This window comes from Orycteropus afer, unplaced genomic scaffold (assembly GCF_000298275.1).
Source record: "Orycteropus afer afer isolate SDZICR_OR568_19922 unplaced genomic scaffold, OryAfe1.0 scaffold00068, whole genome shotgun sequence".
Lineage (NCBI taxonomy): Eukaryota > Metazoa > Chordata > Mammalia > Tubulidentata > Orycteropodidae > Orycteropus > Orycteropus afer.
The window spans coordinates 1,104,338-1,128,565 of NW_006921655.1; the positions used below are offsets into that span (position 1 = coordinate 1,104,338).

Below are 24,228 nucleotides of genomic sequence, written 5' to 3' on the forward strand. Positions count from 1 at the left end.
TTAATTGTGGCAGGAAGGATTTAAGTTAGACATATGGGAGAACTTCCTATGACAGAGTGTCTACATTATGTAGCCCAGTTGTTAACTAGATTGAACTCTCCCCTAGAGTTGATGAGAATTGCATATTGATGATTGCTAATGAGTAACTTGCTTTGCCTGTGATTAGCAAAGGACCTCTAGCCCAGAGAATTCTCCTTGTGTCTAGACCATCCCCAGGGAAGACAGCCACAGAGGCCTGGGAACCCCAGAACCTGGACCCCCTCTCACCCCCAAGGAGTGTATTTTGGACAATCTTTAGGTCACTGTGAGCTAATTTCACTTTGCCTCTCCTGGCCCAACTCATTCTCTGGCTACTGCTCTCGGAAACACAAGCCCTACAGAGCTGTCCAGACACATGAGCTTTGCAGCAAAGAGGCAGGGAGGTCTGGGAGCTCAGAGAATTTCCAGAGTAATGGTGAATTCTCAGAGATTCCAACACCACGAGTTTCTGTAACAGCCTCAGGTAACCCTGTACATTTACACGTAAACAGGTTTCAACCTCCTGTTGTGCCCACTTACCCCAGTGTCATGAATGAGTCCTATTTGGGTGGCATGAACACTAATGGTTGGAGCCATTCAGGCCACTGTGATCCCTGTGCTGCCCTGTGGCTGACTCCCCCCTCTTTGACTTCCCCTCCTCTTCTAAGTGGCCTGATTCTCTTCCCTATTACTACAGCCTTTCTCCAGCTGTAGAGGAAGCTGGGGAGACCTGGAATGAGCCCATCAAGATTGCCAACCAAAAGAAGGGAATGCAGACAAGATGTATTCCACCTGGGGAAGGAATGGCTCTGTGTGGCCCATGGTTAGTTTGTTTGAGGTCTACAGAAAGGGAATATTCATGTTGATCTGAATGTCCTTCTGTGATCAGTGTGGGCTGAAGGCTTGGGGGGCTCTGTGTGAACTGGGTGGGCCTCATTCAGGTGCTTCTGTAATAGCCTTGCTAGAGGAAGGGTCCACCAAGCTCTTGGGTCTGGATGGCATTGCTGGATTCCAAGGACTATCTTGCTCCACCTGCCTAGAGCCCTGGGCTAGGGCGTTTCATCATAAGCAGCACTGGTCCATTCCCAGCTGGGCCCTGGGGGTGGGGCATTGAGGGTCAGCCTTCTCAGTTTCACTGGGGAGGCCAGGCTAGGGTCAGTCAGTCTCTAGTCCGGGGCACTCTCCCTGGCCCCCCCAAACCCCACCCCAGCCTGAGATCATTGCCTTCCTGCCCCCATGGCAGCCCCCACCTCCAGCTGAGCTCACTGCCCTGGCCTGCTGGGGGACATTGTTGTCTCCTGGGCCCCTCCCCCAGGCTCAATGAGCTGTTTGTTGGCACGTCAGGCACAGGCAAGGGGAGGGCGGGCACAGGGGCCCGCAAACAATGGGGATTCCGTCCATTCTGAGGTGGCTGCGGGAACCAGGCTGGCTTTGTCTTGCAGACCCTCATTCCCACCATTTAGCAGAGCCGGAACTACAGGCGGAAGGCCCCGTATAAGAACAACAATGTCGTCACCCTGTCTGTAGGGGAGGACCAGGCAGGCCCAGCCTCCTAGGGGCCCAGGGGACACACAGGCTAGGGCAACTTAAGAGGTGTTTGGGATAGGTTCAGAGACCAAGGCTATGCCTCAAATCTGGGGGAGCTTCAGGCAGGCAGGCGGGCACCCCCACCAACCCTGCCAGTCCATCTGCCAGCTTGTGGCAAGCATTTGAGTGGCGCTCCCTGGTATCCCAGCCTTGCTCAGCTCCTCAGAGTGCAAAGGGGAGCCCTATGGTGCAGAAAGGATGTATGCATCCTGGGAGCCCTCCTGGGTGGTGTGCAATAAGGGGGCTGGGTTAGGGGTGGCCTGACCGGCAGGCCTTTCTTGATCCAGCTTGGGCAAAGGCTTTTGCTCAAAGCTAGGCTCAGGCCTGTTTCTGGGCCTCTAGCCCAGCCAGCCTGCCCCTTCGGAAGTGGCTTTGGCCGCTCAGACAACAAGTGTTTATTTTCCAGGGTGGAGGGGGGGCGGGGACAGGACTTCACAGCATTTCCCTCCTGCCTGGTGCTGCAGTGGTTCTCACAGTCTGGGCACTGGTGACATCACCAGCCTTTCCTCTGCAGCCCTGGCCTCCTTGCTTCCCCCTCCTTACTCCAGGCCTTGGCCACACTACACAGTTCTGAAGCTCCTGTACAAGCACTTTGGAGTGGGCACTCATAGAGGACGGAGCAGTAGCCAGGAAGTCCTGGACCAGACCCTTGTCCACTCACTGCCCCTGGCATTCAGTCTGAACCCAGGGATAGCCCTTCTGTGTTCTTTCCCACCAGAGGGGTTTGTGTCCTACCCAGGGCATATTCCTAGAGTGATGCTGGCCCTTTAAAGGTCTTGGGAAGCCAGAACAACAGGAAATCCAAACGGCCTCATTAGGCAGCTCAGAGCTCAGCACAGTAATTAGTGCCCTGAAAACAAAACAAGGAAAAGCAGGTGGTGGTGCCCCCCTCCCTCAATCTTGGCTGCCCCTGGCATGGCCTGTTAGTACCCACAGCTAGGCAGCTGGGATTGGACCCCCTCCCTTCTAAGCCCTCTCACCCCACACTCTTAAAGCCTGCTGCCCACTACCCAGGCCAAAGGTCAGTGCCTAAGCTTATGGGGAACAGGCCATGGCCTCTCTGTCAACTATTTCTCCCTGAGGAGGTAGGAACTCCAGGGACATGCACTGGGGCTTCCCCTCTCTCAAAGCCAGGTGGCTATTTGTCTATAGCATCCTCTACCTGTTTGGAAAATACTGGGATCCAGGGTTGGGGGCTGGATTGGCTCCTCCAGAGGGAAAGAGAAGACCCCTGGGAGTCCTAGGCCAAAAAGGCCTCCTTAGGAGAAGGGAAAAGCCATGGTCCTTCTTCCCAGTGTGATGATCCTCCAGGCGGCCAAGACCACTGAACAGAGTATATGGTAACCCACAGGCCCTATGGACAGACCCTAGGGACTTGTAATCCCCCTTAGTTGATAAAAGCCTGCCCAGGAGTCAAAAGGGACCCCTCTCTTCAGCCATGCTACAGACCCTGGTTCATTCAATCCTCTCTCATCCCTCCGTTTGATGAAACTGGAACTCCATCTTGACACTGACTCCTGAGATGTCTCCCTTTATGGGTACTGTTAGGTGAGGGACATTCTGTGCTCCAGTTAAGAAACAAATATCCATTCAACAAACATTTATGGAGCAGTTGCTATATTCCCAGCATTGTGCTAGTGGGGAAGTTCCTTCCTTCTTTCTTGAGAAAGCTTTTGAGAGTAGGGACTGTGGCTTTTTCCACATGTGTGTTGGTCCTATCCACCCCCACAGACCCAGCACTTCATAGGTGACTGGTGTGTGCTTATGAATAATCAAAAATGAACGAGGAATGGACTCTGAGCCTAAGGCATTTACCATGTAAGTCCTGGATTTGGCATGGCAAAGCAGCACACTGTCAGGACCCCAGCCCTGAGCTCAGAGCCTGGACCCTGGACTTGTGCAGGGCAAGAGCAGAGGGCATTGTAGGGGAATGATCCCAGCCCTCCTAAGAACAAAGCTGATAATGACCCTGATGTGGGGAGGAGCAGCACTGAGCTTGCCTGAGCTGCAGGCTGTAGTGGGGAGGATGCTGAGTGGTGGGGCTGGGCAGGTTGAGTGAGGACCGTGGCCAGCCTAGGGCCAGTGAATGGGGCTGTAATTAAGCTGTGGGTAGGTTTCTAGTCACACTCCTCTTGGCTAAGAACAAAAGCCCCAGGCGTCATTGCCCAGGGAGAAGGAAAAGGAGCAGAGGGAGGGGGCGGGGGTAACCCAGAACCTGCTATCGGGTTGGGCAGCTGGCCTCCAGCTGGGTAGGGGACTCTGCAGGCACCTCCCGAGGCCACCAGCTGGGTGGTAATTTCTAGGGGCTCCAATCTGAAGCTGAGGGGGCTGCCCTGATGCTATAGGGGGAGTGACTGAAGGGTTACAGGGCCATGGAGCAGGGCTTCTCAGCCCTGGCCACACACAAGAGTCATTTGAACATCTCCCTGGAGAGTCTGATATAATTGGTCTGGGATGAGGCCTAGGCTCTGGTATTTTCTAAAAGCTCCCCAGGTGGTGCCGTGGGGAGACAGGGTTGAAAACTACTGCAAGCAGGCAGCACAAGGCTCTACTTTAAATCCAAGCCCTCACCTGCCCCGCTTCTCCCCCCACCAAAACCCACAGTGCTTAGAGGCCACACCGACTGGACCTAATAGTGTGAATATCCTGGACCCCCAGCTGAGGGTTGTGGGAATCAAACCCAAGAGAGAAACGGGCAACAGAGCCCCTAAACCGAGGGGTGAGGGCTTTGAAGAAGTCCTCCATCCTTGACCCCCAACCTCCAATGGAAAATTACCCAGGGAAGCAGCTGTGGCCAGACACAAGGCGAGGAGCCATGGTTTAACAAACACATCAGCCAGGCCCCCAGAAATGGACATTCCTACCTCAGCTCCCCTGCCTGGGGACAGCACTTGGAGAACAGGCTGGGTCTGAGAAGGAAGAGGGGTAGACCCAAGAGCACCTGAGCCTATGGGACCTGGCCCCTTACAGGGACGTGCTCCGGTCCTGAATCATTTCCCGGATATAGCTCAACAGCCCAGACGTCAAGGTTTTTTTGGGGGGATATCTTTTTTTTCCCCCATGTTCCTCGATCTGCCATCCCCCTCCCCCACCAGCCGGATAGGACTGGACCAGTGTCCTCTCTCAGCTCCCTTCAGCCTCCCAGCTCCGGCCTTCTCTGCCGAGGGCCCTGGACATTGTTTCCCGCCTCAGGAAGTCTCTGATGCCCTGCGTTGGATTTTGTTTTCCTTGTTATCGGGACAACTAATATTTTTTCCTGTGTGGAAAAAAAAGAGATTTTCCCAAGCAGATTACAGCTGTCGGTGTGGTGGGGGAGGGGACTGAGCCTGTCCTTCACCCTCCCTCTTGGCCACTCTCACAGGGCCATTTCTCAACGGAGGAGGCCCTGGCCTCATGGCCAGCCAGGCGAGCTGGAGTCAGGGAGGCAACTCTGGCCTCGGCTAAAAAGCCAGGCTCCTATCCTATGCCCTGGACTAGGCCATACTTCCAAGGACAGGGAAAGTGTCCTGGGCTTGCCTTCTCTGTAGTGCAGCAGAAGGGGCACGGAAGGTTGTGGATGCAGGTGCCATGGCCCTGGGGGGCGGTTTCTTCCCAGACCAGAATTCTGAATCACCAGGCAGCACTATCAAACCAGGGTGCCAGAACAGGAGGAGAGAGGCTTTAGGAAGGATGGGAGTAAGCGAGAGACCAGCTCTGCCAGAAAAACTGCAACTTTGGGCCATTCCCTATACCTCCCTGAACCTTGGGTTTCCCACCTTTGACTCACTTGGCATATTAATATGTGCTACACCTACCTAAAAGGTTACATGCTGTGAATATGCAGAGGAAATTAACTGTCTGATTCAATGTCAGGGGTTCTTTTCTGTTTTGTGTGGTAATAGGTGTGTGTGCTGCATTGGGAAAATCTGCTGCAAAAGACCTCTTTAAAGTGTTTTAAGAGCAAAGATGTTGCTTTGAAGACTAAGGTGTGTTTGACCCAAGCCATGATATTTTCAATAGCCTCATATACATTGAGAGCTGGACAGTGAATAAGGAAAACCGAAGATGAATTGATGCATTTGAACTGCGGTATTGACGAAGAATATTGAGTATACCGTATACTGCTAGAAGAATGAACAAATCTGTCTCGGAGGATGTACAGCCGAATACTCCTTAGAAGTGAGAATGGCCAGACTTCGCCTCTTGTTACTTTGGTCGTGTTGTCAGAAGGGACCAATCCCTGGAGAAGGATATCATGCTTGGTAGAGAGTCAGTGGAAGGGAGGAAGACCTTCAATAAGATGGACTGACAGCAGCTTCAGCAATGGGCTCAAGTATAGCAAGGACTGTAAGAATGGCTCAAGACTGGGCAGTGTTTTGTTCTGTTGTACATACAGTCACTATGAGTCAGAACTGACTTGACTGCACGTGACAACAACGTGTGTGTGTATCATAAAATTTGCTATTTCAAATGTATTATCCAGTGACGTTAATGACATTCACCATGTTGTGCAACTATCACCACTATTTCCGAAACTCTTTCATCATCTCAATGTCAGGGGTTCCTATGACTCTGGTCAGTAGGGCTGATGGCAGGTATCTTGGAATCTTGGTGAGCTCTCCATAACCAGCAGACCAGAAAGAAGAGGTCATCACTGAGGAGGTTCTGTTTGAACAGCACACCTGGTTGTGAGCCCACACACAAGGACACGTACTCACAGACACACACACATGCACACACAAGCCTATGTAGTCTTCCTTGAAAAACTCTCACTTTCTATATCGAAGTGCTGTGGTTCTAGGGACAGGCTGCCTGGGTCTTTGGGGTGGAAACCTGCAGAATAACCACCATTGCAGAAATAGGGCCTTGCCTGAGATGATCCAGTTTTTTCTCAAGTTAACAATTCTGAATAAAAGGACTTCAGATGAGGGTTACTCAACTGTTTGTGGTTCACAACATTATTAAGAAAATTAATCCTCTTGCAGTGTGGCTGGTCCCCTCTGACAGAGGCTCTCCTGCCTTTATCCATCACTGCGGTGGGATCCCTGCTGGCTACATACAGAGGTGAGCAAAGCCATCGTAGGGGTTGGGAGGGGGAGGGAAATATGAAGATTTCTATTTATACTTACTTTTTTTAATCTAAAAATGAGAAAGTGAACTCTAATAACAGTTAATATGTGTTTCAACTGTAGCATGTAATCTATACATAAATAGTTAAAGTTGCAAAGGTTTGGAGACCACCATTCTGGGAGATTAGTGAGGGCTTTGTGTCCTATTATAAACCCATTTCTGATTGGGTGCTGGAGTGGGGGAAGGGAGCAACATGGGAGGTGTCGGTAAGCTCTGGGTACAGAAGCTCCCAGACCCCATCCAGATGTCTGGACCTTTTCAGGCCCTCGAGGCTACCATTCTCCTTGACCACCCTCTCAGGCCTGTTTAAGGCCCAGGCAGGTTCTAGGACCTTGGCTGCCATGGTCCCTGTGGGGACAGGGTGGTCCTGTGAGGCTACTATATTCCCCTCACCCTCAGCAAGGCTGGGGTCCCTGCAGCTGCCCTGTATGCTATGTTACCCCCAGGAGAAAAGTCCCTGGCGGGGAGGCGGTCCTCTGCCGGGAGGCTGTTTCCTCAAGCGGCCAAGGTAAGAAGTGGGGGAATTCCAGCCCAGCCCACGGGCTGACTTCAGTACTGGGGGCTCCTCTCCATTCTCATATAGACCAGGCTGGGGTGAGAGGAGAAGCTCCAGAGGGCAGAACAGTTAGGCTCAGTTGTTGACAAAGGACCGTGGGGCAGAAGAGCCAACTGTGCCTGCAGGCCTCCAGCCTTGCTATTCTTGCTCTATTCCTTGCTCTGAAAGGAGTTAAGCTCAGGCTAGAACCCCAGGGCTGCACCTAGGACGATAGGGACCCAGCCCTGGAAGACCCCAAAGGGCATCTTTGGAGAGCTGCGGCCTGGAAATCCAGAGCCACACTTACTCATGGGTCTGTGGGAAATGACTCAAATCAATAAATGCCCCTGCCTAACCCCAGGCCACCATGGTTCTGCCCCAGGAATGTTGGGTAGGCCTGGTGGTGAGGGGAATGATGGGTCTAAATCTCAGCCTGTAAGGCTTTCCTAACTGGCCAGCACTTTCTGGGATGCTGGAGAATCAAGGGAGCCAACATGGCCCCATAAGAGGTAGGAGCCTCTGCACCATCTTGCCCTGAAAGCTTGGCCCCCAGGAAAGTGGAGCTGTACCCTACAATGTTCCCAGTATCCCTGGACTGTGGCCAGCTGGGCAGTGAGAATGGGTACAATCTCGGGGGGAGATGCAGACAGTTGTGATGGCCTGGTATGCACAGACACCCCAGCTCTGATGTCCAGTCAACACAGACCCTGGTAAGACCTTAAGAAATAGCTAGACTCTTCTAGCTTCATGAAATTCTCCTTGTGCCTCAGATACCTATGAGCTTCATTTTATTCCCCTTCTTCTATGCGTGTGCCGTGTACATATATCCATGTGCTTTTCGCACATGTATATTCTTATGTGATTGATGCCAGGTCAAGGAAAGGGCAAGACTCATTCAAGGTCCCTGAGCAGCAGAAGATCTGTAAGGTGAAATAGTAACCCCAGCCACCATCACTACAGGCTTACCCTGTGCTGGGGGGTTATATGTATTGACAGTGATGTGCACAGCAACCAACCCTCTGAGGAAGGCATTATTATTTAGCTCCATTGTACAAACCAATAAGCTGAGTAGGCTTAGAAAAGGTAAGTGACTAACCTGAGGTGACACAGTGAGCAAATTCAAGCCAGGATTTGAACCCTGGTCTGATGGAGAATGACCCAGAGATCTTTCTCAATTATGATCCATCTACTATTGTCTATGAGGCCCCTGGCTCTCTGGTCTCAGGTGACAGACACTCTTCCCATTCCTCCCCCCATCAAGGTAGCAAAGCAGTGCCCATTCAAGGCTGCATGGTGCCCAGGATTCTACGCCCAGACCTTCACACACCAAGCCAGTCCCCAGTTCAGAGGTCTGGTTGGCCCTGGGCCGGATCAGCTAGGGCTGAGCTGGGGCAGCTGTTTACAGTAAACAGAAAGCTCCTGAGGAAGGAAGGAGGGGAGGGGCTGGGGTCGTCATGGAGACAGGGACAGAGCAGGGCCTCAGCCCTGATCCACAGCTATTGGAAAAGCATCCCCTGCCCCTTCTAGAGACTGAGGAGGCCCAGGGAAGGTCCAGAGGGCAGCCTAAGCAGGAGGGGCAGATCAGATAGACTTATTATTATTCATTATTAACAACAATGACTACTCTTTATTAAGCTTTTATAAGATGCCTGGTGCTAGCTAGGCCTTTGAGAATATGTTTTCTTATTTAACTCTAACAACCACCAGCAGGTGGGTACAACAATAGTTTCTAGTTTATAGATGAGGAAATTGAGGTTCAGAAAGATTAAGCAACTTGCCAACATCGTACAACTTGTCAGTGACAGCAGGAATTCTTCGATCAAAAACTTTCAACTAAGGCGGGTAGGATATGAGCTAACTGGTAAAGCTCTGAGCCCCTCAGCCAGGGGGAAACTGAGTCCCGTGAGTATCAAGGGGACTTTTCTAGACTTCTGGAGTTAGTCAAAGAGATTACTGGGGACAGAACCCTTGTGTTCCAGCCCTAACCACTAGACCACACGGCTTCTCCATAGCTTGAGCTGGGAAGGTCCAAAGAGAAACTCCCTTTCCAGCCCCAGCGTGGAGTGTAGCCTCTCCCCTGCTAATTTGGCTGCTCCAGTGGAGACCAGGCTGGGCCGGGCAGTGGTGGGGGATGCTGGGGGGTTTTTGCCACACATATGGTTTCCAGATTCCAGGGGATGAAGAGGAGGAGGCCCTGAGGGGCGGAAATGGGGATGTGTGATGACAAATTTAGACTGATTGCTTAAAAAAAAAAAAAAAAAAAAAAAAAAAAAAAGATAAACCCTAAAAAATAAAAGCAAAAATTCCACTAGATAACCAAAGGGAATTATTTAATAGTGAAACTGAGCGTCGTGAGGTACAGCATGGTCTCATTTGGAATAGCATCAAGGGCTCTTCTGACGCTGACTGCTCAGAGGATGCCACAGAGGGACAGAGGCTGTGTCTGCTGTTCCTGGCTTCACCTGCTCAGGCTTGGGACAGGGTTGGAGTTGGACAGGACACCTGGAGGATGTCTGGAGCTCAGGAGCACTATGAGGGCTCTTCGTAAGGCAATAGCCTGACTCCAGGGATCCTGTGGCTGTGGCCAAGGATGCCTTCTGGCTCATGTAGGGGCTTGTACCCAAGAGGATATGAAAGGATGAGCTGTAAGGTGGGGGCCTGGGGTGTCTCCAAGACCTAGTCTTAAAGGGAAATGGCCAGGAATAGAAGATGAAAGAGAGGACAGCTGCCTGGGACTCTGACTTGCAGCAGGCCCGAGGCCAAGAGGGGACAAGGGGGACTTCCTAAGGCTCCCAGGAGAGTGCCAGCCAGCCAGCTAGGCTGTTGTGCAAGTTCTGGTCTGGACCACGAGGGCAGGCTGGCAGAGGAATACACCTGTCAGTGGCCAGAATGACATCTGCCCAGCCCCAGGCCTGTTCCCTGGGGCCAGAGTAGCACTCTCTCCTCCAGGAAATCAAGACCTCCCACTCCCCAAGGCAGCACTCCTCTTGCCTTAGTGACTACATTCCACACACCCGAGGGCTTTCTCTCTCATTCGTGACTTGAGCCTCTCTTTCCCAGAATCACCACTTTTCAAGGAAAAAAAAAATCTTCTTAAGTCAGCTCCCTTTTTTCAATTTCAATGATAACTGAAGAGGCTCACAGGTCCCAGCCCTAGAGGAACGGGGCACAAAGTACAAGGGCAAGAGAAAGCAAGCCAGCAGGAATTACTCATGCTGGTACCGGCCTAACTTTACAGGTGTGCTGCCTTAAAGCTTTGTTAAAACTTCTCTTTGAAGCTTTGCAACAGCCTCTGGAGGTCTGTGACATTTATTCACATTTTACAGGTGGAGAAGTTGTAGTTCCAAGGATTGACTTAAATTGACAGCTGACAAATGGCAGAGCAAAGATTTGCATTTGCTCTTTTCAGATCACCTCCCTGTCACACAGCTCAACCCACTTTGTCTGGAGATGCATAAGGAAGGGCCTGAGACAATGCTTAGCTCCTAATGGGCATATGATCATGGATGATTGATGTTGCATCCCATGGAGAAGGGACAGGATTCTGGATCAGCCACCAACCAGCTATGGGCTGGCCACTTGACTGCTCATATTCTGCATCTGTAAGACCAGGAGGTGGGATTGATGACCCTGGTTTTCAAACTGGGATCCTGAGCATCCTAACACCCATAAAGATTAGGGACAAGGAGGAAAGGTGCCTATGCTCCCCAGTCCAGGTTCCATCAGAGAAGCTCAGCATATCTACTTTAGGTACTGGACAACCATGAAAGCCTGTATTTGAACAAGGGCCCTGGGACAATCCATGGCCTCCATGTGAGGTCACTGCAGCTCTGACCATCTGGGAGCCGATACTAGGCATTCAGGTCCCGGGCTGGGGAGAGAAGCAGAGGATCTGGGGAGGGAAGTGGAGCAGACCATGTCTGGGCTTCTCAACCTGGGGGGAAGCCAGGGAGGAAGCAGGTCACAGGACAGAGCTGTAAGGGGAGCCGCAGAGATATATGGCATCTGCCTGTGCACCTGAGAAACACAGAGACCTTTGCCCACAGTAGCCTGGGAACCAGGAGCAGCACCCACCTTCCTGGGGGCTGGGCCAGTGCCCCTTTCTCTTTTTCTGTCAGGCTTGCCCCAGTTTGTTCTCAGTGGGCATCAGTTGCTGGCTGCCAGCCTCGGGCCATCCTAACCTCCCATGATTTCATGGTGCAGTTCCTAACTGCTCAGGTCAAGAGGGCTACCTCAAGGTGAAAGCTGGGAAAAAGCAAAGCTGTGAAGGGAGAGGAAAGCACCCAATTACAGGGTGGGATGTGCAGAGAGCAGGGGCTAATCTCCTTGAAAGGGGGACCCCTTTATGAGCCATTCTAGATCAAAGTTTGCCCCTCTGCCTCAGCTTTCCCTTTGGAATCTGGGCATGAACATGGTGTCTCCCCTCTGGCAGCTTCAACATACCTCCCTGAATGGAATCATCTCGATGCTCCAGGTGGAGAGAGAGCCTAGGGTTTCAGCTGCCCAAGAACGAACTACTCTGCATCCTTCTATCGCACTGCCCACCCCCGGCTTGCCTCTTGACCAACATCCACCCCAACCTGCTGCAGGGCCCAGCCTCACCCCACACAAGCAAAGCTGCCAGCAGGGTCCTTTGTGGTGCTGCTTCCCTGTGGCACTGCCCAGGGGCTCCACCATGGGGCAACAGATGGACCTATGGTCGCTGCAGAACAATGGTGGGGGAGGGGCCCTGGCATCGCCCGCCCCAAACAGGAAGCTCTGCATGAGCTTCAAAGGACTGGCAGGGCCAAGGGGCTGAGTGGCTGGAGCCAGTGCCAGCACTGACGGCTGCCTGAAGAGATGCCTGCCAGCCCTGGGATGCTTAGCCTGGTGGTGGGTGGGGCTGCAGTGGCAAGGGCAGCTGAGTGTTGGGCAGGCAATGCCTTGCCCTCAGCTGCCTCTGACCTGGGAGCAGGTTGGGGAGTGGGGCTTGGACACTGGGCTGCTTCCCAGCAGGGCTGCAGGTTCTTTCCCAGGCCACAGGCGGCCTGGCCCTCCAGCAAGTAACCATGAGGGGCAGGGCTGGCACCAAGCCTGCCGCCCACTCCCTGCCTCCAGCTCCCAGCTGCTGTGCTCAGAGCCTTTTCCTCTCCACTTCCTGTTCACACAGGGGGGGGGCAGGAAGTGGAGGGAGGAAGTTGGGGGGAGGCGAGTAGGGGGACCCATTGAATAAAAGGAATTAACCATTTCCCTCCTCTGACCTCTGGGAATTTCCGCCTGTGAAAGTGTCTCGAAGAATCTGCAGAGCTGTAGGAGTGGAGAGGAGGTGTGCCCCTTTCTTGGCCCCCTCCCCTCCACCTGGTGATGGTGGTGGTGGGGCCAGATAACTCCCTCTGGGCCCCTAGCCTTTTGTTTCCCTGGAGCCAGGGGGCAGCGCTGAGGGCAGCCTGGAGCCTAGTGGCCTCGGAACCCCCACCCCAACCAATGGGGTTGGTGCCAATCCCCGGTCTGTGACCGGAGCCTTGGGGCAGGGGGCAGGAACTGCGATAAATGGTGGTCCCAGGGGAATGAGCTCACACCCAGGCTGGCCAGGCGCTGGGCTCCTCACCCTCTCTGCCAGGGCTGGTGACCTTAGCCAATCTGCCTTGGGGGCAGGAGAAGGGAAGGCGGGCAAGCAGGACTCAGACATGGACAGAGACAGGCCCACCCTGAGTGGCCACTCCCCCAGAGGGAGCCCTGACAGGAAGAGTTCTGGAGAAACCAGTAAACAGCGCCCCCTGGTGACCACTGCCTACTCGGTAGGGCGGCCCCCCAGGGCCCCCTCAAGGGCGGGTCTCAGGAAGCACCTGCTCCATAGGACCAGTGACCGCCCTGCATCTCCCCCAGGTGGCTTCCTTGTTTACAGGCCTCCTGCCCTAGTCCCAGCGTCACTGCCTGTGGCCACTCCTTCTATTTCCAGTGACTGCTCCAGGCACAGTTCATTCATCTTGGCCTCTGCCAGTGCAGCTGCCCCCCACACTACCCCCTTCTGGCCCTCCCCCAGGCTCAGGGACAAAACCCCAAGGGCCTTCTCCCTCCTCTCCAATCCTTTCCACTCCTGTAGGTGCTTGGTTTCCAGGGATCTAAGAGCTGTGGCTTCCCATTGCCCTGACTCACCAGAAAGCCATTCTGTCACTGCCAGGGAAGCCTGGGGCCTTTTTCCAGGAAAGGGGAAGCAGCCTAGGACCAGATGGGTTTAGGATGGACAGAAGGGGCAGGGGCGTCTCAGGCTGCCTTAGCCAAACCCTCTGGGGGGATGGTGAAATAGGGCAGTATTTGTTTACCTAACATGTAGTAGAGGGTACCATTTTGTGCACAGACAGAAGCCCTAAGCTGTTTTATCTAAGTTGGCAAGCCACTACCCCTTGTGCAGCCCCTCTCTGACACTTAATGTTCAATGACAGTGGGGAGCAGAGGCCCCAGCCCTCCCCTGGGCCTATATGATAGCAAGGGAGCAAGCAGCAGGTCACATGGGGAACAGAAGGGAGCAAACCTTCCTAGAACAGTAGAAAGGGAAGAGAGAAGTAGGGTGCTCAATACCCATCTAATGCAACCCTATCACCCCACATTTTCTTCCACTCTTGCTTCTGGGGGGGATCTAGGGAGTCTGGGGTTCATAAAAAATGGGCAGTTTCTAGGCCCTTTTATTTGGTGGAGGCCATGAAGAGACCCTGTTGTTCCTGTGGTTAGGGAATTCCACAGGGCAAGATTCAACCAGAACTGTATATCATCTTGGAAGATGATGCTGGGAGGAAAAGAGAAACCTACAGCCACCAAGTAGGTGGGTGCAACCCCAGCCATGTTCTGGACTCCAGGAACACTGTGCTGTTATTTTGATTCAGTCTGGGACAGCTGATAGACCACACCTATAGAGTCAGGCAGGGACTTGTGAACACCAATCCATGGGGCCAAGGGTGCTCAGGTGTCATGGGGAGGCCCCACTCCAGGCCTCCCTAGGACTAAGCCTCCAGCCACTACTAAAGAAGGATCATGGAGGAAAGGGTCACAGGAGACTAGGAGAAAACTTATCTCCTTCCCCTCTATGTTGAGCCTCAGCCTTAGGGTCAAAGGCCAGACAGCGGCAGTAAAGTATCAAAGCTGGGCAGGAACTGGGAAGATAGAGACTCAGGCAGCAGAGATGAGCAAGTGAAATCTAGAATACTTAAGGGCCAGTGGAAGGATGAAGAATGAGGAGCTTAGAATCATGGATAGACAGTAGAGATTCCCCAAAAATTCTTGGGACAACTATGGAGGGAATAGTCTGAGGAAGCATTAGTGGAGAAGGTGGCTTGAGAAATCAAAGTCCCAGTTGCCAGAATGCTGAGGATTCTGTGGGGAGTAGCACCACCTGATGGCCAAAGGGAAGAACAGTCTCTGTTCCACAATTTGAGATACTAAGCAGTAATTCCTAACTGAGTCCTGGAGTTGGAAAGTTAAAAGCCAGGAGACAAGGAAGTGAGCAGATGACAGCAACATCATCCTGTCTCATCTCCGGGTAGAGGACCAAAAGCCATGGCTTGGAGGCATGCAGGGCCCTGGCAGCCTTCCTGTGGCACCCTAGCCCCTCCTGAGTTCACTCACACACTGCTCAGCCCAGCACGAACGCAAAGCCACCAGTGCAGCACAGTTTAATGCTCGCATCTCATCACCATCCCCCACAGTCCTCCATGAGGCCCTATGCCCCAGGGCAGCCCTGACGCTGCAGCCTTTACATACAGGGCACCAGGGCATGCCACCATCAGCACCACCTTCCCTACCCCAATGCTAGGACTTGGAGAAGCTGCCTTTTTCCTTCAGCAACCTAGGGTCAGACAGAAGAGAGGGGTTCTTCTGAGGGAAAAGAGCTGGAGGTCCAGAGGCCAAAGAGTGAAGGGAAGAAGGATGGTGCTTTCGTTCTGGAAGGTGAGTGGGATGTGTGTGGGAGTAAAAAAGATCAGAGCTGTTAGATGCAGGGTGAATGGTAATGGGGTCAGCTTTCCAACTTCTCCAGGCTATAGCCATCTGTTGGGAGGCAAGCAGATGACCTGGTCTACAGTAGCTCCAAGGCAGGTCTGGAGAACTGCACAGGAAGCTAGCCAACATGTTCAGCTGACACTCTATGGGCCGTGGCTATAATTCCACTCACTCCAATGTGGTCACAGCCCAGCAATCTTGAGATGACTGAGCAGAGACCAGGGGATGGCCCTCCTGCTTGCCCACCTATCAGGGGTGGCACCCTCCTACAGCCAACTGAGATGTTCTTCCTCATAGCGCTGGGGGTCGATGAAGGGCCGGTCGATGGAGCGGATCATTAGCTCCCCACAGTACACACACTCGGCAGCCACCAGCTCATCCAGGTCAGCCTTAAGCTGCTCCCGGCTGGGACCCCCAGCCGCAGCCCCACCCTCTGCCTCCTTGGCCCGGACAGAGCCCTTGGCCAGGGGTGGAGCAGCCCCCAGCTTTCGCTGCAGCTCCTCCAGCCGGGCCTGCTTGTAGGCGGGCAGGCCAGGGCGCACGGCCTGCAGCAGGCAGTCAGCATGGAACATGTGGCCACAGAGGAAGAGGTAAAAAGGGCGGTTGAGGAGGGGAAAGTCACAGGTGGCACATTTGTCCTGGGGCTCCACGGTGCCGTAGCGACCTCGCAGCTCCTGCAGGTCTCGCCGGATGCGCTGGGCGCTGGCTGTGGCCTCTTCCATCTCTCGCTGCAGCTCCTGGATATGGTGGTTGTAAGCCTTGAGGGAGCTGCAGATGGCCTCCTTGAAGTGGTCGATGGTGACAAAGTCGGGAAAGAAGGGCAGCACATCCTCAATCTTGAGCAGGGGGCAGCTGGCCAAGCAGGCCATGGCTGTCTGCACATCTTCCTCCTCCTGCACCACGTGCCGGGCGATCTTTAGCCACAGCTTCTTGCGCAGTTCCTCATCCTCCTCAGGCAAGTCCGCACACTGTTTAGCCAGGTCCACGTCCACCTGCAGGGAGACCATGGATGTTTAGGTCAGCTCCTCCCCATCCCAGGATAAAGACTTTAAGAGATGACCAGGGAGAATCTAAACCTGAGAAGAGGCCCTCAAGACAAGATTCCCAGCAAGGGGGAGGGGCTGGAATAGAAACCTGTCTCATTAACGGAAGTCCCAGTCACAAGGAGCTCTGGTGGTGCAGTGCCTAAGGCATTTGACAGCTAACCAGAAAGCTGGCAGTTCAACCACCAGCCACTCTGTGGAAGGAAGACAGGGTAATCTACTTCCATAAAAATTTACAGCCTCAGAAACCCAGTGGAGGTCAGTATGAGTTGGAATTAACTCAATGGCAGTGGGTTGCTTTTTTTTTTTTTAAGTTCCCATCACAGCTATGTAAAAGCAACTTATAGTGGCGGTTCTCCAATTTTAGTGAACTTAAGAATCACCTGGAGAGCATCTTTAAAATACAAAGTTCTAGGCCCCACTCTGAGACATTCTGATTTTGTAAGTCCTGCATTCAGGCCCAGGAATTTGCATTTTAAATAGTGCTTCAAGTGACCCTGAGGCAGGCAGATTATTCATGTTTTGAGAAATGTTAACCTGGAGCTCGGCTCTTAGTGAATGTTAACCTTCTCCTCTGCTCTTAGTGACCGCAATACGGTACCAACACATACGGAGAACTTATCTATCTACCAGGCACTGCTCTCAGTGCTTTCACATACAGCACTTTAATCAACCCTATGAGGTGAGTGGAGTCTCTGGGGGGTACAAAGAGTTAATGTGCTCGGCTGCTAACTGAAAGGTTGGCGATTCAAACTCTCCCAGAGGCACCTGTAAAGAAAGGCCTGCTGATCTACTTCCAAGAAATCAGCTCCTGAAAACCCTAGGAGCACATTTCTACTGACACACATGGGGTCACTGTGAGTTGGAGTTGACTTGATGGAAACTGGTTAACTGGTTTTTATGAGGTAAGTACTAAAACGTTACCCCTACGTTGTGGCTCTGGTGGTGCAGTGCCTAAGGCATCTGACTGCTAATCAAACCACCAGCGACTCCACAGAAGGAAGACTGGGCCAATCTACTTCCATAAAAATTTACCATCTCAGAAACCCAAAGGAGGTTGCTATGAGTCAGAATCGACTAGTTGGCATGAGTTTGGTGTTTTGCATGTTGTAGCTGAATTATTTAAAGCACACAGAGGTTCAGAAACTAGCCCAATGTCACACAGCTTAGTAAGCAGCAGAGCCAGAACTCAAACCCGGACTTTAGATTCTTTGCTCTTAACCAAGTACTACAATGCCTCCCTGCAACAGAAATCAATGACTTCTATAACCTCTAGCCACTCTTTGCTCCCCCAACCCCTAGCACCTGAAGCTACTGCTCTCCAGACCCCTCTCCTGGCCACGGTTAAGACTCATTGCCTTACCTGCAGTGCCAAGTCCACAGCCTCCTCGTATAGCTCCAGGACCTTGTAGACATGAACACAGGCACGGTGGTGGCCATGTTCGGCACAGAGCCGCAGCGCGTACTTGAGGTCGTAATGCACACGGTTCGGGCTGGCCCCTGCCTGCTCCAGGTAGGCGAGCAATGAGGCGGGCTGGCCCCGGGCGTACAATGACAACAGGTAGTTGTGTATGGCCTGCTCAGTCTCACCCAGCACATTTACACAAAACTCCATGTAGCGGATGGCCTGGCTCACCTGCTGGGCCTCGCCACCCTGGCTATAATTCACCAGGGCAGGGATGAGCTGCCGGGCATCAAGCCGGCTGCCCAGCTCAATCCAGGCGTCCACCAGCTGGTGGGGTATGTGACGAATAAGGATGGGTGAGAATTTGTAGAAGAGCTGGGGATCACGATGACGGGTGAGCACAGCCAGGGCCTCCTCATAGGCCTCGTGCTGGCAGTGGTATGCCACTACCCGCTCGTAGTCCTGCATGATCACGGCAAAGTATACCATGTGCTCTGAATCCCCGTGGCTGGCCAGCAGCTCATGGATGGAGGCCCGGCTGGCAAACAGCCACTCCTTGTGGCGGGGGCTGCTGAGGAAGGCACGGAAACGCTCCCGTGTTTCCCGGTAGAGGGTCAGGGCCTCAGGGTCACCCTGCAGCGCCCCGAGCCGGCTAAGGTACAGCTCTGTCAGCCAGGTGGTGAGCAGCGTGGCCTGGGTACGCTCAGCTGGCTTCAAACTGGCCAATTTTCGCTGGAGGAACTCAGCTAGAGCCTCCTCCTGTCGGGCCTCCAAGAACTTGAGGGCAATCTCCTCAAAGTAGCTCTGGGTGAGGGCGTAGCAGCGGGCGCTCTCCAAGTATCGACGCTGGCGAAAGCAGAAATCAGCCTCACGAGCCAGGACTGTGTCCAGGCAGTCAGGCCGCTCTCGACAGTACTCTTTGGCCAGGTCGAAGCGGTTCATGTCCAGGTAAGTACGCCAGACATCCCGGGCCTCCCGCTGTACATGGTAGCGGAAGACAGCCCGCTCAGTGTAGGCCCACAGCTGGCACGTGGACGAGTCCTTCACCATGTGCTTCAGCGGCCCAAACTTCTCTAGGAAGTGATCCCGTAGCACCACCTGCCCTGTCAACGTGCACACTGCCTCCACCCGGTCTGCCAGCAGCAGCAGGAAGTGGAACTGGGTCAGGACAATGGCAAGGGGCAGGCTGGCTCCAGGACCCACCCCCTCTGGGTATTCCCAGACTCTTTCTTCACTCAACAGGGAGTCAGGACGTCCACAGTCCACCGCTCCATACAACACACCATCCCCCATCATCCAGGCGAAGGCCCGGGGAGCAGAACGCAGCTTGGGGGTATAGAAGGCCAACTCGCTGTAGCCCAAATTGCTGGGAAACTCACGGAATGGAGGTGGGTGATCAGTGTAGGCAGCAAAGAGCCCTGAGAAGCCCTGGGCCTCAGCTCCCTCTGTGGTACGGCCTATGAACTGGAAGAGGCGCTGCCGAGTGGTGGCAATAACAAAGCCACGTCCATCGGGGCCCCGTTCAGCCTCCAGGGAGCACACAGGTGCTGGACCCCCTTCTTCATTCAGGACATATAGTGGACGGAAGTAAAGATCTGGGACAGGGCCAAAAAGCCCACCCTCGCTGGCTGAGAGCTCTGCTTCGAAGATCTGACCTTGGGCGGTGCCAACCAGGATGGGGCCTGTGCTGCTCTCCGTACCTTGTGCCTTGTTCCAGCCCACACTCTCCACCAGCTGCCCTTTCCAGCGTGCTAGTGGCCGTACCTTCTGTCCATTACGGTTCACATAGAGGACCTCAGTGCTGCTCAGAGCAATCAGCAGGTGAGAGCCTGGAGTGGGGTAGAGCATGGAAACCTAGTAAACACTGCCCTTCCACCCTCAGCCTCCTCCTTGCCCCCACCACTCTCAGATCCCACCCACCCACAAGCCCCCTCCTCGGACCTCCCCGACCTCTTACCAGTATGGTCCAGAAACATCTTATGAACTTTGGCGTCATCCTTGCGCCCAAGCTCCACATGGTTGGGCTCATTTGCCTTGCCCAAGTCAATGCTACGGAAATAAGAGTCAGCATCACTCTAGAGATGGGCAACAGTTAACCTTTTCTGGATCACAGACCATTCTTTAAGAATCTGATGAAAGCCACTGCCTTTCTTCCCTCAAATTTACATATACATATAAAATTCTAAATCTAATCCCAAGAAACCCTGAATACATACAGGGTCTCCTACTTAGGAATCCTCAAGCTCTGGGAACTCCACCACCTTATTCTGAGAAGTCACTAAGCAGAAATCTTTCCTCATTGGTCAGTGGAGTTCCAGTGAATCTGGGAAGGCAGGCAAAGGTCTCTGAGATTGCTGGGGGTGAGAATGCAACAACAAATAGCAACTAATAGTTACTGAGCACTTTCTATATTCCAAAGATTGTGCCAAGAGCTCTATCTAGTATTATCTCAATTAATCTGCACAATAATGTTGAGGTATATTCCTGTTTAAATTATATTTTTCTTATTATTTTTTTTCAAATTATATGCTTATTTTAACTAAAGAATCAAAGATGCATAAAGAAAAAATTAATGATTTTCTTCCCAAACCCCTTTCATTCCCAACTCTGTAAGAAAACTGATATTAGTATCTTTCTCTAGGCTCATAACATAAATGAGTTGTTTTGCTCCATTTTTACACACATGCCTTTATCCTGTGTATGTGTACACATATTATTTTGCAACTTGCTTTTCTCAATTAATGGTGTTTTATACACATTCCACTGGGTCAACAAATACAGCTGTAACTCATTGTTTTAGTAACTGTATAATATTTCATTTGATGGCTGATCTATAATTTAATCTCCATTTTCCTGCTGATGGGCATTCAGTCTGGGTCTAGTTTTTCCTACCTAAAATATTACTGCAATCAGTATCTTTGTATCTTTTTTGTTGTTGTTGTTTTTATACCCTTGCAAACTGGTGCTTTTCCTTCTATGGGATATGTTTCCCAAAGTGGGATTACTGGGTCGAAGTTATAGATATTTGAAATTTTCATAGAGATGGCCAGATGACTTTTCCAGAGGCTGGTAGTATTTTAAACTCTCACTGGCAATGGATAGGAATCTATTTCCTGCATCTTCCCAGTACTAAATGTTACTGCCTGCTTTTTTTTCTTTTTCAATACTCCTATTTTTAATTTTTGCCAATCCAATAGGTTAAAAAAATGGTATCTTCTTATTTTAATTGCATCTTCCAGAGACTGAATACATTTTCATGTGTTAATTGAAAACGTGAGAAGCCCTCGAGCGGCACAAATGTTTAAATGATGTACTACCAGCCAAAGGGTTTGTGGTTCAAATCCACCCTGAGATGCTTTGGAAGACAAGCCTGGTGATGTGCTTCAAAAAGGTCATAACCTTGAAAACCCTATGGAGCAGTTCTGTGCACACGTGGGGTCAAAATCAATTCAAAGGCAACTAACACAAACAAAAACACTGGAAGTTTACAGTTCTTCTTTTATGAATTGTTTGTTCATATCGTTTGTCCTTTTCTATGGAAACGTCTTTCTCATTAATTTGTAAGGGCTTTTTAAGGAACAGGGATGTAAATCCTTAGTCATATGAAACAAACATTATTTTCCCATCTGTCCTTTGTCTTGACCAGATTCATAGTGCTTTTTTATTTTTGTTTTGTCACAGAAGCAAGTTTTACAAAGTCAAATATATCTACCTTTTTTCTTAGGCTTCTGGGTTTCCTAGCTTATGTAAGAAAATCTCCCTTAAGGCCAAGGATGCAGAAATGTATTTAGTGTTCTTTTAATATTCTTGTTGCTTACTTTTTATATTTTATTGATTTGTCTATCTAGAATTCATTTTCAGTTATACAGAGGCTTGTTTACTCCCAGATGTTTATTCCAGACAGATAAACAACTTTGCTGGTACCTCTGGTGGTGCCATTTTAAAGTGCTTGGCTGCTAACTCAAAGCTCAAACCCATAAGCCAGCCCATGGGAGAAAAAAGTGGTAGCCTGCTTCTGTAAAGATTTATAACCTTGGGAGACCTTGCGGGGCAGTTTTACACTGTCCTATAAGGTCGTTATGAGTTAGAATTGTTTTGAAAGCAATGGCTTTGGTTTTTTTAGTTTTTGTCATATATTATTTCTATTCATAAGAACACATGATCTATTTCAGGACTCTAAACTGGTCAACAGTTCTATTTGACTACTTACTTGTGGTAAGTACTACCTTTAACAGATGAAGGAACAAGTTCAGAGAGATGGGGTGACTTGCTCAAGATTCCACAGCTGGTAAGTGGTAGAGCTAGGATCTGAATCCAGGTCTATCTGAATCTTAACCTCTAAATTTTATATTGGCTCTCTCTTTGGAAAGAGATAGGCTATTTCTTGAAAATTCCAAATCCACTGCTTTACCTGCCCAGCATGGAAGAAAAACCCTGGTCAGTTATAAGTTCCCAAACACCACTGGTCTACCCACTTCCCCAACCCTTAGTTACCGGAGTAGCATATCCTTGCCCAGGCTCATGCAGAGCTGATTGCAGGAGACAACGAGACTGGTGATGCGCTCTGAAGGGGTAAAGTCAATGCGCTGCTTCGTGAAGATGGGCACCTCCTTCTCTAGCTGGGCATTCACATAACCTACAGGCAAAGAATGAAGAAAAGGTTAGCTACGAAAGAGGAGGAGGAAAGGCAAAGAGAAACCAAAAAAAACAGGACCTTGGATAACAAGTAGTTTAATTTCTACTAGCTGGCTAATCACCTCTACATTAGGGGTCTTGGGTTCTTCCTATACTTCTGACTGCAGTAAAGGGTTGATTCTTTGAATTATGGAGATGTAGTTATACCATGATGCACCTGGTCCTGCTGGTAATGGGGTATTGGCGACTTGGGGGGTTCCTCCTTAGCGATCTTTGACCAGCAATCCCAACTCAAGGAAAGTAGTCTAGCTCTACTCTCTCCCCTCCTCCCTGCCCTGGCAGTAATGCTCTTACTGAGTCTCAGAAGAATGAACCTTGTCAGGCACAGGGAGCCCTGGACAACTGGTCCAAGTAGTAGTGTTAACAAACTGCCACTGGTTTCTCTCTAGTCCTGATTTTCTTCCCAAACCCCTTTCATTCCCAACTCTGTAAGAAAACTGATATTAGTATCTTTCTCTAGGCTCATAACATAAATGAGTTGTTTTGCTCCATTTTTACACACATGCCTTTATCCTGTGTATGTGTACACATATTATTTTGCAACTTGCTTTTCTCAATTAATGGTTCCTTTAACGCTGCTCAAAATATCCCAGCATTTCAGACCCCTCTGCCAACTCTGCACTATTTTTCATGAAAATTTCCCCTCAACACCAGGAGGCATCCAGGTCTAGCCTAGGCCTAAAATACTTCATCTCCATTTTCTTCTTGTTAAGTGACACAATTCCCTCTACGACCAACCCTTCTTCCCCTGCAAATATTCTCCTTTCATCAATTTCTTTGCCAGTTCACCTAGCAAAGGGCCTGGTGGGGAAACACAGAATCAAGCCTCAGAAATCAGGAGACTATTTTCAGTTCTCCCACTGGCCCAACTGCGACGCGACAGGCAAGTCACTTCCTTTCCTGGGCCCCAGTTCCCTCTTAGAAGGACCCTAGAGGCAAGGCCTAGATCACACGGCTGCTCCTGTTGCTCTTTCAAACTTGACCATCCAACCACCAGCTGGGGGGCAAGAGGGAAGAATCAGGGGCCTAGATTCGGGCTGCATGCCCCTAGAAATGAACCCAAGCTCTTGGCGCCCCTCTCCGCGCTTCTTCTCTGCAGGTGCCAGGAAGGCTAACAAGGGAATGCCACCCTCCTCGCCCTTACCCGAGTGGGGAATGCCCACGCTAGGGCAGCCGGGCTGCAGGACCGCCGAGCGAGACAGAGAATCCTCGTACTCATCCAGGATGGACGCCATGGTGCCTGGTCTCTGGGCCTTTCGTCTGCGGCCCGGGGATTACAATAGGGCTCCTCCAGGGATCCCCGCTGCCCCGGAGTAGAAGATGCGATTCCTCAATCTTGTCAGGATCTGACAGATCGTGGGAATTCGCCGCCGACGTCTCCTCTTTAAAATCCTGAGGATCTTCTCAGTCTCGCCTTATAGAACGAGAAGACCGGAGAACCTTCCCGCTTGAATCTGGCACAGTGCTGCACCTCACTCCTGCCCGCAGCAGTCCGCGGGCTTCCTTCAGCAGATCCCAGGTGATTCCAGTTTTGCCCCGGCAGCTCAGCTGACTCCCGACCCAGTGACGCCTGCCTACAACGCAACTTCCGGGTTCTCGGAGCCACACGTAAGTTTGCGCCGCGAAGAAGCCGACCTGCACTGGGAGGAGCTGCGAGGGCTGAGGAGGCGGGGCGGAGCGAGGGCGGGGCAGTGACGGGGCGGGGCGAGGACCCAAATCCGCTCTGGAGGGGCGGGAAGTGGGAGTGGAGCCCGGCTCTTAGCTAGTCTGGGAGAGCTGGCTGGGGCGGAGCACTGTGGTGGGCTGGCCCTTGACCCTTCAGGACCCTGCTGAAGTTCCGGGCTTCGACAGTAGGAGGCAATCCC

General features: G+C 51.7%; 1 protein-coding gene across 1 annotated transcript; it reads right to left on the bottom strand.

Annotated features, from left to right (window-relative positions):
• Nucleotides 1-15,486: 15,486 nt before the first annotated feature.
• VPS18 (VPS18 core subunit of CORVET and HOPS complexes) lies at nt 15,487-23,598 on the bottom strand. The gene is made up of 5 exons (XM_007940433.2): nt 23,508-23,598; nt 22,163-22,304; nt 19,626-19,717; nt 17,627-19,497; nt 15,487-16,212 (listed from the first exon to the last, which is right to left on the bottom strand). The coding sequence occupies exons 1-5, from the start codon at nt 23,596-23,598 to the stop codon at nt 15,487-15,489; spliced, it is 2,922 nt and encodes a 973-aa protein (XP_007938624.1).
• Nucleotides 23,599-24,228: the final 630 nt, after the last annotated feature.

Coding starts and splice junctions, on each gene's coding strand:
- VPS18 (XM_007940433.2), bottom strand. CDS start 23,598: ATGGCGTCCATCCTGGATGAGTACGAGGATTCTCTGTCTCGCTCGGCG. Junction 22,305..23,507: donor CGTGGGCATTCCCCACTCGG/GTAAGGGCGAGG, acceptor CTTTGCCTGTAG/GTTATGTGAATGCCCAGCTA. Junction 19,498..19,625: donor GATGTTTCTGGACCATACTG/GTAAGAGGTCGG, acceptor ACCCCACTCCAG/GCTCTCACCTGCTGATTGCT.